Here is a 14,073-nt window from a genome sequence, read left to right as displayed (position 1 = left end):
GGAAGATGTCGCCATGCTGAGGAAGGCCCAGTAAGCACTTCACTGCAGTTCAGTGATGAGGAGGGAACTTAGCTGAACGGGGACCTGCTCACCAGGGGCAGAAAGCGGCCCTGGGCTCTGCGCGGGTCAGCGCCAGCTCCACAGCCCCTCCCTCGGTGGCCGACAGAAAGGGGAGGGGGAGGCCACGGCTGCCAGAACCACAGTCCTCAGCCCATGTAGGCCGTGGGCCACCATGGTGTCGATCTGTGGTTTCTGCCCCGTGAGACAGGGGATGTCTTGTGGCTGTGGGTGGAGTGGAGAGCAGTGACCTGGGCAGGGCCAGCCCCCAGGGTGGGGGCAGCTTGTCTCGGGCCTTCCCACCCCTCCCGCCCCTCCCATCGCTCACCTCACAGACTTGGAAGCAGAAGCCTGGAGGGGTAGCATCCGGGTGCAGCTCCCTGCTGCAGTGGGGTGGGGACAGGCCAGGTGCCTGGTGTTGCTGGCAGGCATGGGGTGGTGGCAGTGCTCAGACCCAGGTGGGGTCTTCTTGGCACCTCATGGCCAGGCCCTTGCCTTCTTGCCAGCCCGTGTGCCCGGCTTTCCAGGAAGTCCCCGTGCAGAGCCGCCTGCGGGAGGGGGCATGCAGTCTGCGCCCTTCAACCAGCATCCGTGACTGCAGACGCCGCTGACGAGCTCTCTAGGAAAACTGCAGAACGTTGCCAATGAGAAAAGACAGTTTCCTGTTTTTCTGTTACCTTGAGTGCTTTACTTTCTTTTTTCACAATTCCCCAACCTTGAGCACTTGAAGTGCCTTGTAGGGGAAATTTGGGGCCTGGTGCAGTCGGCCAGCCCCTGGAGCAGGTGAGCAGGGTCAAGGGGTGTGGCCCTGCAGGAGGTACCAGGTTGAGGGTGGGTTTCTGGTTCTCCTCCTGGCCTGAAGTTTGAGAAAATGTGGTCCTGTGTGGGCTCCTTGTCCAACCTCCCCCTGTGCTTCCTCAGCCAGGGTGGTGGACCAGGCAGGACAAATGGGAGCCCGCCACAGGGGTGCCAGCTTTGCGCTCCTCCCCACGGGTCAGGCTCAACCACAGGGAAGGGCAGGGACATGCTCGTGCATCCAGGGTGATGAGCTTGTGTGCACAGGGCCTGCCTTCCCAGGAGAGCATGGGTGAGGCAGAAAGCAGCAGAGACCTGAGGGGGCTTGCTTCTCCTACTGCCCCATGAGTGGTAGGCCCTCAGAGTGGGGCCCGGCCAACTCTGGTGGCCGGAGGACCCTTTCAGGCTCTGTGCTCACTGTCCTGTTCTCGGGCACAAGAGGCCCTTTGTGGGGCCGAGATGCTGTCACTAAGGCAGAAGCATCTCCACCGGACGCCGCCCTCGCAGCTGAGACCCGTGTGCGCTCAGCTGACACTCCGGGCTGGTGGCTGTGAATTCTGCCATCTGCGCGACCGAGAGCCGTGCATCCGCTTATAAAAACCACAGCATTTAGGGGAATACCCTTTGTCTGATTTCCACATTGATGTGGTGAGCTATTTCCGTGTGTGCCGGCCACACATTATTCCAGCAGCGTCAGCTGGGGGGACACAGACGTGCACATTTGCATTTGAAGCCGGGCTGGCCGCGCAGCTGTGCAGAGAGGCACCGAGGACAGGGCGCCTCACTTCTCCGGCCGGCCCTGCAGAGCCCCTGCCCATTCATCCTGTCCCGGGCAAGTCAGGTTCTGTGGCTGCACAGCCAAGTTCAGCTTTCCCTGCCAAGATGGGGCCCTCTGTTCAGAGCCCTTTGGGGGTATAAGGTGGGACCTGGGGGCCTGGTTTCCCCTTTGGGAGTAAGTGGAGGATGGTAGATATGCAGGGTTTGTTATAAACTGAGGGTTTCGTGAGGCAGCCTCAGAGACCATTCATCAGGAGCTGGCGGGGAGTGGGCGGCCCATGGGGCCGTGACCTGGATGAGACAGCCACTCTGGTCATGGGAGAGCCTCCTCCTGCTCCCCACAACTGTCCCCAGCTGTCCCGCTTCCCTTGTTCTCGCCAGTCTGGGTGGTGGCTTTGCTTCTAGAGCACAAGGATGCCAAAATCTGCCGTCTGTGATGGGCAGAGGTGAACTTTGGGGACCAGACATGCTTTTGTGTGGGGATGTTGTTAAGAAATAGGATTGTTAAGATAGATTTGAGGACATTTTGTTACCATCCAGCTTTATTTCTAAAGGAATGCTTTGGAAAATTGGGGTGATGGACTGGGATTGGACTTGATTTTATTTAGAAAAGCATCTTTGTGTTTTTTCCTAACTGCAGTGTTTTTTGCTCTTTGACCTCTTCATTAGCTTGGAGTACACATGAGGCAGTTGGCCTTTTTTTTGTTTTTAACCATTTCTCTTGGTTGACCGTGAATCATAGTGAACACACTGTGCTCCAGGCCTGGTTGTTCCAGATGCAGTCTCCTTGCTGTGTTTATGTGTCTTTCCTAAATGTAGGACAAGACGTAGCCCTTTACAGGCTGCCCCAAACTGGCCTGCAGCCTTGCCCGTTGGACTGCACAGGGACTCCAGCTCAGTCTTGGTTCTTCCGCCTTTCTGTAGCCAGAGCACAGCCAATCTAGAAACTTCAGTATCTGAGCTCTTCCCCACCAGTTAATTTCTCCCATAGAAGCAGATCCTGAGAGGCAGGCTTAAGTGGGAGATTTAGGCTGAAGCAGCGTTTGGGGTTAGGAGGTCTTGAGAGGACCCGTGAGTCCACAGAGGCCTTGGGCTTCTTTGAATGATGACCCAGCTTTTCCAGAACTGTGCCCCCAATCTTGTAAAAACTCAGCTCCCCTCCTTGATGCCGTGCAGCTCTGCCGTGGGGGCAGGTCTGATCCTCGAGAGGTCGGAGCTGGCCGTGCCTGTGCACCAGGATATTTTTTCCTGGTGGGTGCTGGGCGGCTGGTGTGCTTGTGATGTTCCTCAGCTGTGACCTTGAGATGGTCACAGACACCCGTTCTCCCCGCCCAGGTGGACCCATGGGTGTGAGGCGGGAGCGGGTGGCTGACCGGGGAACACAGGTCCTTCACGGTGACTTTGCATCCCCCACAGCCACCTCCCCACGGGTGTCCTCGGAGCTGGAGCAGGCAAGGCCGCAGACGAGTGGGGAGGAGGAGCTGCAGCTGCAGCTGGCGCTGGCCATGAGCAGAGAGGTGGCCGAGCAGGTGGGTGCTGGCAGGGACGCGCGCCCAGTGGGGAGGGCCCGGGCACAGCCACACGGAGGGAAGGCTTTCAGGACATTGGTCCTGGGACGCACCTGCCGGAGGTGCTTCGCGAGATGCTCCCTCTGCACCCTGCGTGCAGAATACGATCCACAAGGTGGCCGGAGAGCATCTGGACCCGGAAAAGGACAAGACAGAGGCTGGAGGGAGGGCCCAGGAGAGGAGAGTGCTAACGTCCAGAGAAGGGCGTGTGTTTGGTCTCCCTGTTACGCGCACGCGTCACGTGAAGATGGCGAAGGAGAGGAAGGAGTGGCCCTCTGCTGCTGCTTTCAGTCCTGACTTGCTGTCCTGTGGTTAAAAAGGGCGAAGCAGTGTGGCATGGCCGTTCACCCTCTCGCTTAGAGGTGCCATGAGGGACAGGCAGGGGATCACATGGAGGCAGCCGTCGGTCCCAGTGTGGCTGGTCCCCGTGTGAGGTCCACAGTAACGGACAGCCCCCAGGGCGGCCCCTCAGTCCACCAGACCTCCCTATGGGTCCCGCCCCACCCCTGGTGGCTCAAGGGAGGTACAGAGAGCGCACAGGGAAAACGGGGCGGATGGACATGCCCGTCCAGTGTGGTTCCTTATCCCATCTTAAGAGTAAATAAGACACAATGAGTGTATTCACTTATATTAAATCATTATATTACCCATTTGTAAAAGCTCGAGCAGCACAGTCATATATGGTGACTGTGCTTTGAATAAATATAATATACAGTGGACCATTTCTGTTAAAAATCAAAAATAGGAACACACTGGTTTTCTGGAAGCACAGTGAGGGTCAGGGTGAAACGGCCTGTGACATGTCCCCCTTCCAGTTCCTTTCTGGATTGTTTGTGTTTGTTTTTTTTCCCCTCCCGATTATTTGTGTTTTATGAAGAGACATATTGCTTCCATAATTAGAATTTCAAAGTCATTTTCACTCAGAAAGCATTTTAGAAGTGTTCCTCTTCTCCTCTCTGTCTGTGGTGCCTGTGACCTGGGCTCCCTGGTGGGACTGGAAGTAGGTGGGAGTCACACAGGCGGGTGGGGACTCTGGGCACACAGAGGGGACGGGAGATACTTGCTGTCCACCTTGTCCTCAGACCCTCCTCTGAAGTGACTGGCGACACAGCTTTAGTTTCTGGCTGTGGCGGGAGGGCCTAGCTGGGTGGCGATGTTGTGGCCATAACCACCAGCTTCGAGGTCCATTGTACTCCACAGGAAGAGCGCCTTAGGCGGGGCGATGACCTCAGGCTGCAGATGGCCCTCGAGGAGAGCCGCCGAGACACGGTTAAAGTTCCAAAAAAGAAAGAGGTGAGTGCTTCACGGGGCTGGGGGGGGGCCCTGTGTGAGACCCTCCCAGGCCCGCCCCCATGGTGTGACAGCAGGAGTGAGGGGAGGGCGGAGGGCACACTTCCGCCTGGGTGGTGGGCCCCCGTGACCCCTCCCAGCTCCCACCCCCCAGCCACATGGCTCCAGCCACTGCTTCGTAAGCTGCACATCAAGTGCTCTGAGACCTAAAGGTGACCGCTCTGCCCCCGACAGCCATCCTGTCGGAAGGCAGAGATCCCCCCAGGGCCAGGGGCTCCGTTGGGGCCCCCACCCTGTTACAGTGCTGCGGGCCCTGACAGCAGCCAGGATGGCCATGAGGGTGGGAGGGTGAGCCAGCCCGTGGGAGAGAGGGCCTTGGGTGACGCTGGCCACCGCGGGGCCAGGTGTGTCAGTGGACAGCACCTGGAAGGAGGCAGAGCCTGCGTTTTCCCAGGAAACCCTGAGGACCGGTCGACAGAGAGCACGTAGCCTGTAGGGTGGAGCCGGGTCTTCACTGGGAAGTGGTGATGTGGGGCAGTGGACGTCCTGTGGTCCTCTGGGCCCCCAAAGGCCTCTCTGGGAGAACCCCGGGCAGGTGCTGGTGATGGGTGAACTTGTGCTGCCAGGCAGCAGAGCTCACCTGTCCCCTACCCTGCTCATCTCAGCAGCACAGCTCCCACCCGCAGCAGACCACGCTGTTGGACCTGATGGACGCCCTGCCCAGCGCGGGCCCTGCTGCCCAGAAGGCAGAGCCCTGGGGCCCATCCACCTCTGCCAGCCAGACCAACCCCTGGGGCGCACCGGCAGCTCCGGCCAGCACTTCGGACCCCTGGCCGTCGTTCGGTAAAGACCCCCCTGGTACATCTCCCCTGCGCACTTGCTGGATGAGGGAGGGGCTGTGGGCACTCTGCTCACCTGGCAATGGTGGGCTTGGGTCCAGGTGACGGGGTGGGTGTCCAGGCCTCCACACCCCCTGTAACGCCCTCCTGAGGGCGTTGGTTCAGAGCTCTGTTTCGTCCTGTTGTGAGGAACTTTGGTTGGGCACATTTCTCTTCTGCTTCCCACATGCACTGGAAATGGCTTGTCCCTCCTCTGGAACACTCATCAATCCTCAGCCTCAGGATTGCACCCGGGTTAAGAAACTGTATTATATGGCGTGAAATGTCTGAGTTGAGTTGCTGTGATTAGCTAGAAATTATAACATGCTTAAATGACCAAATTAAAGTAATTCTTACTTGCTATTTAAAGCAATAGCAAATCTGTTTAATAGACTAAATGAACATTTTAGAGTTCTGTTTAATGCCAGCGTAAAGTGAACTTGTGACAGGTGATCCAGACATGAGCGTGGCACCACCTGTTTCATCTGGGTGGTAACCTTGGGCACATGGGCTTCCTGATAGCTGGGCAGGGCTTGGCTACAGGCTCTGTGACGGTTTTGCAGCCAGCTCGCCGCTCTGGGAGCACCCCCAGGTACACTCAACCCTGCTGCCATGGCTGATCTGTGGACATCCTATCTTGCAACTTTGGCTGTATCTTTTGTGCCCATGTCTCTTGGGGCCTTTGTTTCTGCAAACCAGAACCCCATCTTTTGTATTCAACTCAGTTCCCTACCAGTTTGCTGAAGTGTACCAAATGCCAGGGTCTGTTCTCCCACGCGGGGACCGGGACAGGCGCAGGGAATGGCCCTGCCCTGGGATCACACAGCGCGTGGCCCTGGTGCTTTCCACTTGGCATGTTTCCAGAGTTCATCCACATGGTAATGCACATTCCTCCCTCACCCCATTTTATGGCTGAATGGTATTCCATTTTATAGATTAAATCATATTTTGTATGACTATTAAGCAGTAAGAGATGATGAAAACCTAGAAATTTTTTTAACAAAGAATGGTTATCTTTGGCTGTGCTGGGTCTTTGTTGCTGTGCACAGGCTCTCTAGTTGGAGCTCGTGGGCTCTGGAGCACAGGCTCAGTAGTTGTGGCGCTCCGGGCTTAGCTGCTCCACAGCATGCAGGATCTTCCCAGAGCAGGGATCAAACCCAGGTACCTTGCATTCGCAGGCGGATTCTTAATCACTGGACCACCAGGAAAGTCCATAACCTTAAATTTTCAAATCAAACCTTTAAATGTTGACAGTGAATTTAAAAAATTAAGAGCATGTTTGGAGCTCATCAGGCTACAGCTGGAGTGGCCTCGTGTGGTTTGTGGCCTGCCGCTTTGTTGCCTGCTGCTCCTTACCCGACCCAGGGCCAGCTCCTTGGTTCTCATGCACTTTACTCTGGGCTGTGTGAGGAGGTGGCATGGGGGCTGCAGGGCGGGACTGCACCCCGAGTACGTCAAGGAGGCAATCTGATGGGCAGGACACTAGTCATACATGGCCCCAGTGCAGACATGTGGCTCTACGCTTGGGCCAGCTTCATCCAGCAGTGGAGCCAGCGTCCTCGAGAGAGATCCTGCCAAGACTCAGCAGAGAGTGAGAAGAGTTTACCAGCTCTGTGCTGGCAAACCTAAGGACTTGGATAAAGTGGATAAAATCACACTCAGCCACACTGGTGGAAGGACACCTGTGAACAGGATAGTCCTAGAGTCACTAAAGGACCCGAGTCAGCCACGCACCTCCCCCTCACCCCCTGATCACCCCACAAACTTTGCTGGGAGGTCTGACACCCTGCAGGAAACACCTCCCCTTCACACAAACTCCTGTGGGATAGCATAACCTTAATACCAGAAACAGAAGACGCCCAGTGTGAGAACAGCCATGGGAGGCCAGGCTTACTTAGGAATATAGATGCAGAAACCCTCAGCAAAGAAGCAATTGCAAAATCAAAGTGAGAAAAACATAAAAATGATATAGTACATTATGAAAAGCCTTTTTTGCAAGAACCAAGTCAGGAAATGCATGGTTGTTGTTTAGTTGCTAAGTTGTGTCTGACTCTTTGCGACCCCCATGAACTGTAGCCCGCCAGGCTCCTCTGTTTATGGAATTTTCCAGGCAAGAATACTGGAATGGGTTGCCATTTCCTTCTCTAGGGGGTCTTCCCGACCCAGGGATTGAACTTGTATCTCCTGCAGTGGCAGGCAGATTCCTTACTACTGAGCCACCTGGGAATTCCCAGGAAATGTATTAATGTACCATATTAATAAACCCAAAGAGAAAAATCATGCAGTCATCTTTGTAAAGGCAGAAACAAGTTGATAGAATTAAGCTGTTTATTGCAAAAGTATTAGCAAACTAGAAATAATGTAGAGCTTCTGTAACCTGATCATCAGCTTCTGAGAGGAGAAAGCCCGTCATGGTAAATGGTGCCATTTAATGGTAAATGTTTAAGAGCAAGGCATGAACTCAGCCTGCGCCCCTGCTGTGCGTTGGGACAGGTGGTCCTGGCCAGTGCAGCAAAATAGGAAGAAAAGGAACTCAAAGAGCTCCGCCGCCATCCTTTATGAGAGATGGGAGAGAGTGCGTAGCTACCAGGGAGGGGTTTATTGGAATTGAGAGTTATTATTAGAATTACTGTGAGAATAAATAGGATGAATTTGAGTGATTAGAATTGAGTTTAGTAAGATTGCTGGATATGAAAATTACTATGTGAACTTCAGTTGTTTCTCTGCATAACAAAAAGGTAATTAGAAAATGAAGTTTTAAAAACATACCAGTCCGTAGGACTTTTACAAAAGTTCTATAAATCCCTTATGGAAATAAAAACTAAAGTAAAAAGTATTACTGAGGCCACGTGTGGGGATGGAGCTCCTGCTTGTCCCAGAAAGCACAAATCAGAGGAAAATCCCGGGGGTCCTGCCCCATCCCAGTTGAGAACTTCTCCATTTTTCAAGTAACCCCTTGAGGGTGAAGGGAAAATCCGTGAGAAGGTGTTTGTAACTCATGGAAGAGAATCAGCAGCCAGATGTGGAAAGAACGCCACTGATGAGCAATGTGGAGAAAAGCAGCCCCTCGGGAGGCGAACAGAGTCAGCACCGCATGGGGGTCAGGGGGAGTTGTGAGGGGCTCCTGGGGAGCGGCAGCCACACAAACACACCCGCCTTGCCTTCTCTGTCCCAGAGCGGAACGTCACACAGGAAAGCAGCACAGCTGAGCCTCCCAAATAAAACACGTGAACACAGCCTTGTGTTGTGTCTGCTGGGCACCTGATTCAGGGGCCCTGCACCGCTCGCCCAGGGGAGGTGCTGACCATTGGGACAGGGCGCAGGGGCAGGGTGTGGGCACTTGTAATGCTCCAAGGGGGAGAGCCGGCATGTGGGTGCTGTTGGAGTCAGCCCCCTCCCCACGGACTGTTCCCAGGCATAGAAGTCTGTCTGTCCTTCAGGGAAGGGCCTGTCCAGACCCACCGAGTTGTTGTGGTGGTGCCCAGGTGTGTGCCCTGTGCTCTGTGAAGCACACGGGTCTGCCAGCAGGCTCTGCGGCCCTCTCCCCCCGGGTGCTCCTACCACCAGGGCTGCCCCTCCCTCTTTCACTCCAGCTGCCCAGCCCTTTCAGTGGGCATCTTTGAGCCAACCTTACCTCTCCACAGGTGCCAAGCCAGCCACCTCCGTCGACCCGTGGGGGCCACCCACTGGAGCCAGCACACACTCTGCTCCCAAGGGCTCGGACCCCTGGGCTGCCCCGCAGCAGCCAGCCCCCAGCACTGGGAAAGCCACTGACCCCTGGGCTGCAGCCTCGGCTGCCAAGCCTGTGTCTTCCTCTGGTGAGACCCCCTTCCTGGTTCCTCTGCTTCAGTATGAGCACCCCACTCTGCATGAGGAGTCCCTCTCCTGGTCCCCGCCCTGCCCACCTGGTAACCCAAGCTTGTGCTTCACCTCCCTTTCCTCAGCTGTCTCTCTGGTTCTCCCCACAAGGGGCAGAGATGCCTGCCCACCCCGGCCCAGGTGGGCAATGGAAGGCAGGGAGTGGAGGCCCCCTACAGTCACCACCACTCTCTCCTCCAGGGTCCTTCGATCTCTTCAGTAATCTGAATGGTACAATTAAAGATGACTTCTCTGAATTTGACAACCTCCGAACTTCAAAAAAAGCAGGTACATGAGGTGGTGGTGGTTTCCGCGCGGTCCTATGCCCTTGACCAACTCCGTCTCTGCAGGGATGACAGTCATGAGCCCAGTGACTCCGCGCACTTTCCTCTTGTCTGACTCAGAACTGGAGTGACTCGGGGCAGCAGTGGATGCCCTTGAGCTTTCTGTCCTCTCGCTGGGCTGCCTCGGCCTCCTGCCCTGGGGCAGCTTGCAGAGGCTACTGCCCTGGCTTCCAGCCCCACATGGCCCCTGCCCCACCTCCATCTGCCTTCTTCCTCCCAGCTCCCCAGAGGCGCCCCCTTTTCTAGACCACTCAGGTCTCTGTATGGGCAGGCATCTTTGACACAAACACACACACACAGATATATGCACACACATACACTCAGAGACACATGCTCACACAGACACACATACACACATGCGCACATGTGCACATACAGACATGCACACATGATATATGCACACACATGTATCCACATACATACAAACATGCATACACACAGACACACACACACACACTTGTGCGTGTGCACACACACACACTTGTGCGTGTGCACACACACACACTTGTGCGTGTGCACACACAGAGAGATAAACATGCAAGCAGCTCCCGCACTGCCCACCAGCCACTGTGCAGGAGGCCTGACCCCTCCCCATTGTGCCCCTAGGCTGGGAGGCGTCAGGGTGGCGGGCAGAGGAAGGGTCTGGATGCCCTCTTTACACACTGCACAGGGCTGGGGACAGAGCATCCCCAGGGCCACCCCTCTTGCCAGAGCAACTTTCCTCCTTGCTCTCTCCTCTCAGCTCCCCCTCCCCATTTCCCACTGCCTCCTGTGCCTCCCCCAGCAGCCGGGCTGGGCTGGTCTAAGGTACGGGCAGCCTGGCACCCTGCGCCACCCCCAGACCTTGTGGCTTGACGGGCTGGAAGCGCCTTAGAACTGCTGCTTTCTGGGCTCTTTGTTTTGCCACATGAAGAAAGCAGCAAGCTTCCGTGCGTCCTCCACAGCCAACCTGACTGTCCATACCTGCTCCCCGCACCTAGTGAGAAGTCGGAACACGCTTCCCTGGGCCTTCGAAGTGTTTATCCTGATTCCAGAGGAGTTCCACTGTATCAATAGAAAGCTTGGAAAAGCTTACAGAAGAAAATGAGAATCGTTTCCAATTCTTCCATGTGCTCGTGGCCATCAAGCTTCATTCTAGTACTTTTCCTGAGCTCTTACATACAGCCTTTGTCGTTGAACTCACAGTGGCGTGAGAGAGTCCAATCCTGCCCCCATGATTTTTTAGAAAAACAGATTGAAAACATTTTCTCTCAGCATTAAAAGTCCTTTAGAAATAGCTTTGTAGTATCTCAGCAATGTTACCGAATCTTTCACTTAAGGGAGGACATTTCAGGCTGACTTCTAGGTTGTGTGTCTCTGTGTGGTATTTCTCGAGACCAGGCTCCTGGACATGGGGCTGCAGGAACAATGAGCAAAGACACCACCATTTCTAGGAACCCACATCCACATTGCCTTCTCACATCTTGGCAGAGCATCCATGTCCTGTTGGCCTGTCTCAATACACCCTCTATTGGTTGAATTTTTAAAAATCATTTGCTTTCCTACTGTTGAGAGATTCATGTTCATTGTAGAAACTTAAAAAAATGAAAACATCCGAAAGATGTAATTTACTCGTGTGTAGCCACCAACCCACAATGCTGTTGTGTGTGTGGAGACGGTGCCGCACTGTTGGTCCCTGCTTCTCTTGGTTGGTCTCCCTCCTCACGCCTTCTGTCCCTGGACTCGGGTCTGATGGTGCAAGCCCTACCCTGTGGCTGCTGGCAGCTCCAGTTTGGGACTGTTGGGAAAGCTCTGCCATCAACGTCCTATCCTCTGGAGTAGCCGTGCACTTCCCCAGCAAGGTAGCATCTGAGGACATCTGGGTTCTGGACATTGCAGGGTGGGATCCGCCTGTCTTGGGCCCCTGCCTTCCAAGCTCACTGGTCCGTGTGTGCCCTTGTCTTGCAGCCAAGGCGGCCTCTCCACCGGCCCAGAACAATGGAACCTCCAGCCCTGATCCCTTTGAGTCTCAGCCCCTGACCGTCGCCTCGAGCAAGCCCAGTGGTGCCCGGAAAACCCCAGAGTCCTTCCTGGGCCCCAACGCGGCCCTGGTCAACCTGGACTCACTGGTAACCAGGCCAGCCCCACCGGCACAAGCCCTCAACCCCTTCTTGGCACCAGGTATGTGGCTTCCTGGATTCCCCAAGCCGTCCACCCTTCTTGAGAGTGGCCCTAGGGCAGGCCTGTGGGTGCTGACCTCCCCTCCAACCCTGGGTGGACTTTTCCCACAGGCCATAGGCAGGTAGGGAGCATGCTCTGGAGCACCCGCATCCTGGGCCAGCGCTGGGGCCTCTCTGGGGCCTTGTGAGGGGCTGGAAAACAGCCCCTCCTGTCAGTTGAGACCACTGAGCAGAAGCTGCCCCTGGCTTGGTGCCCCCAGCCCGGGAGATCCTCTAGAGAGCAGCAGTTTGGGACAGTTCTGGGGGCCAGGGGAGCCAGGGTTGGCTGCCCCTGCTTCGGATGAGTGTAGCTGGGTCCTCTGCCGAGCCGTTTGCCCCTGCTCTGGGTTCTGCCTCTTCTGGGGCCGGAACTCTGCCCTCTGTCCCAAGCCCATCCTCCCTGCTGGTGGGCTCTCCACCGACAGGGGCTCCACACGGCTGCAGGACAGTCCCCAGCCCTTGAGTCGGTGGCCAGGGCTCCATGTCCCACCCCAGTCCCGAGCCCCTGTGTGCTCACACCCTCAGCTGCGTGAGCCGCTCACCGTCCCCGCCACATGCTCTGTCCTACCGGGCCGGCTGTCTTGCTTCTTCCCAGGTGGGAGGGTCAGATCTACCCTTCAGCCCCAGTCCAGGCAACCCTCTTCATTAAGGAGCCCCCGCCCTTCCCCGAGTTTTCCTTGGGCTCTCCAAGGACAGGAACGGGTCACATTCAGGGCATTTGGCCTGAGGACTTGGCAGGGCCGAGCTCTGAGAGCCTCGAGCAAAAGTGCAGAAGCCCCAGCCACGAGCTCCTGAAGGGATAGGGGTCTGCGTCTCTCCTTGACTGCGGGACTTCTCAGAGTTTCATGAGGTCAGGGTCCCCAGGTACAGCATGTGGGGACTGCTCTTAGGCTGCGCTGCTCGTCCCACCTCCCCCGTGGCTCCCCTCTCTCCCCGCACCTGTGGTTGCTGCTGACGGTACCCAGGGTGCCCGCCTGGAGTAGGCGCTGGGTCCTGTCAGCCTGGCCCATCGCTTGGCTCCTCACAGCCTGAGTTTCCTCCTCTGGACATCGCACCCAGAGGTGGGGCTGCCTGGGTGGCCTCCCTGGCATTGCAGTCCAGCCTCAGGGCCCAGGGACACTGCTGCTCTGAGCACAGCCACTGCTCCTCCCACTCTCTCCCCAGGTGTCGCCACAGCCTCGGCCCCTGTCAACCCCTTCCAGGTGAACCAGCCGCAGCCGCTGACGCTGAACCAGCTGCGGGGGAGCCCAGTGCTAGGGGGCAGTGCATCCTTTGGTCCTAGCCCAGGCGTAGAGCCTGTAGCTGTGGCCTCCATGACCTCCACGGCCTCCCACCCAGGCCTGGGGGCCAGCAGCTCCTCCCTGCCGCCGCTGGGCCCTGCTGCAATGAACATGGTGGGCAGCCTGGGTGTACCCCCGTCGGCAACTCAGGCCACTGGCACAACCAACCCTTTCCTCCTCTAGTGCCCGGCTGGGACCCGTGCAGAGCATCCGTGCCAAGGACGCCGAGCAGGGACTGTCACTTGTGGAAGGGGTCGGGGAGCAGGGGGATGGGTGTCAGGGTGTCCCGTCCAGCTTCCTGAGTAGAGGGTGTCTCTGTGGTCCCGGGTCCCGGGCCTCAGTTTGAGGGGCGAGCGGTGGCGGCAGACAGAGGCATCACACAGCATGCGGGTCCCCGGGCCTGTGTTGTGTGGGGCCCCCCTGACCCAGCCTGGCCACCCCGTTGCCTCCGTGGGGATCTGCCAGCTCTCGGGGGCTTGGCCGAGGCGGCCATGTGCAGTACCAGTCCAGCCTCAGCCCAGGGTCTCTGGGACACTCGCCCGGGACCTGGCCCCCACCCCTAGCCCCAGGGACATCCCGGGCAGCCCCAGGCATGGACCGGATGGAGTGCCGGCACCCTCAGACACTGACCTTTTGGGGACGCAGTTGTGCGTGTTTCTTTTCTTTGACTCATGTGTGAGTTCAAAGTGAACGCCACCACCGTGGAACAACTCTTGAATTAAATCCACTAGAGAAGCTTTAAACTAACCTGAGCGTAGCCCTGCCACGTGCTCCATGCTTGTATGCGTTTGCACAGATTTTGTTTAGTACAGTTTCATATTTGAGTTTGCAGAATTATCAAATAGTCTTTTTTTGGCTAATATTTTTATAACGTGGTTCTTATTTAACTGTCTAGTTTTGATAGAATTTACCAGGTCTGGCTGAATTAAGATATTGGCAGTGTCATGTTAGTGGTTTAAATTCTCTTATTTATGGTTTTAACTCTAAGAAAATTTAAATACGAAGAGACAAAAAAATGCCTTATGGAA

General features: G+C 56.2%; 1 protein-coding gene across 3 annotated transcripts in view; it reads left to right on the top strand.

Moving 5' to 3' along the window:
* EPN2 (epsin 2) overlaps positions 1–13,324 on the top strand; it is a 50,070-nt gene extending 36,746 nt beyond the window's left edge. For 2 of the 3 annotated variants that reach the window (XM_068977809.1, XM_068977807.1), the window contains 7 exons: positions 3,046–3,158; positions 4,398–4,490; positions 5,156–5,330; positions 9,010–9,183; positions 9,425–9,511; positions 11,515–11,727; positions 12,930–13,324. In XM_068977809.1, coding sequence (XP_068833910.1) covers positions 3,046–3,158; positions 4,398–4,490; positions 5,156–5,330; positions 9,010–9,183; positions 9,425–9,511; positions 11,515–11,727; positions 12,930–13,228 — 1,154 coding nt within the window. In that variant the 3' untranslated portion in view covers positions 13,229–13,324. Of the gene's footprint in view, positions 1–3,045; positions 3,159–4,397; positions 4,491–5,152; positions 5,331–9,009; positions 9,184–9,424; positions 9,512–11,514; positions 11,728–12,929 lie in introns of all 3 variants that reach the window. The other variant, XM_068977808.1, reaches the window with a different exon arrangement.
* Positions 13,325–14,073: the final 749 nt, after the last annotated feature.

Source organism: Capricornis sumatraensis, chromosome 8 (assembly GCF_032405125.1).
Source record: "Capricornis sumatraensis isolate serow.1 chromosome 8, serow.2, whole genome shotgun sequence".
In the NCBI taxonomy this organism is placed as follows: Eukaryota; Metazoa; Chordata; class Mammalia; order Artiodactyla; family Bovidae; genus Capricornis; species Capricornis sumatraensis.
This window is presented reverse-complemented; position numbering and strand designations above follow the sequence as displayed.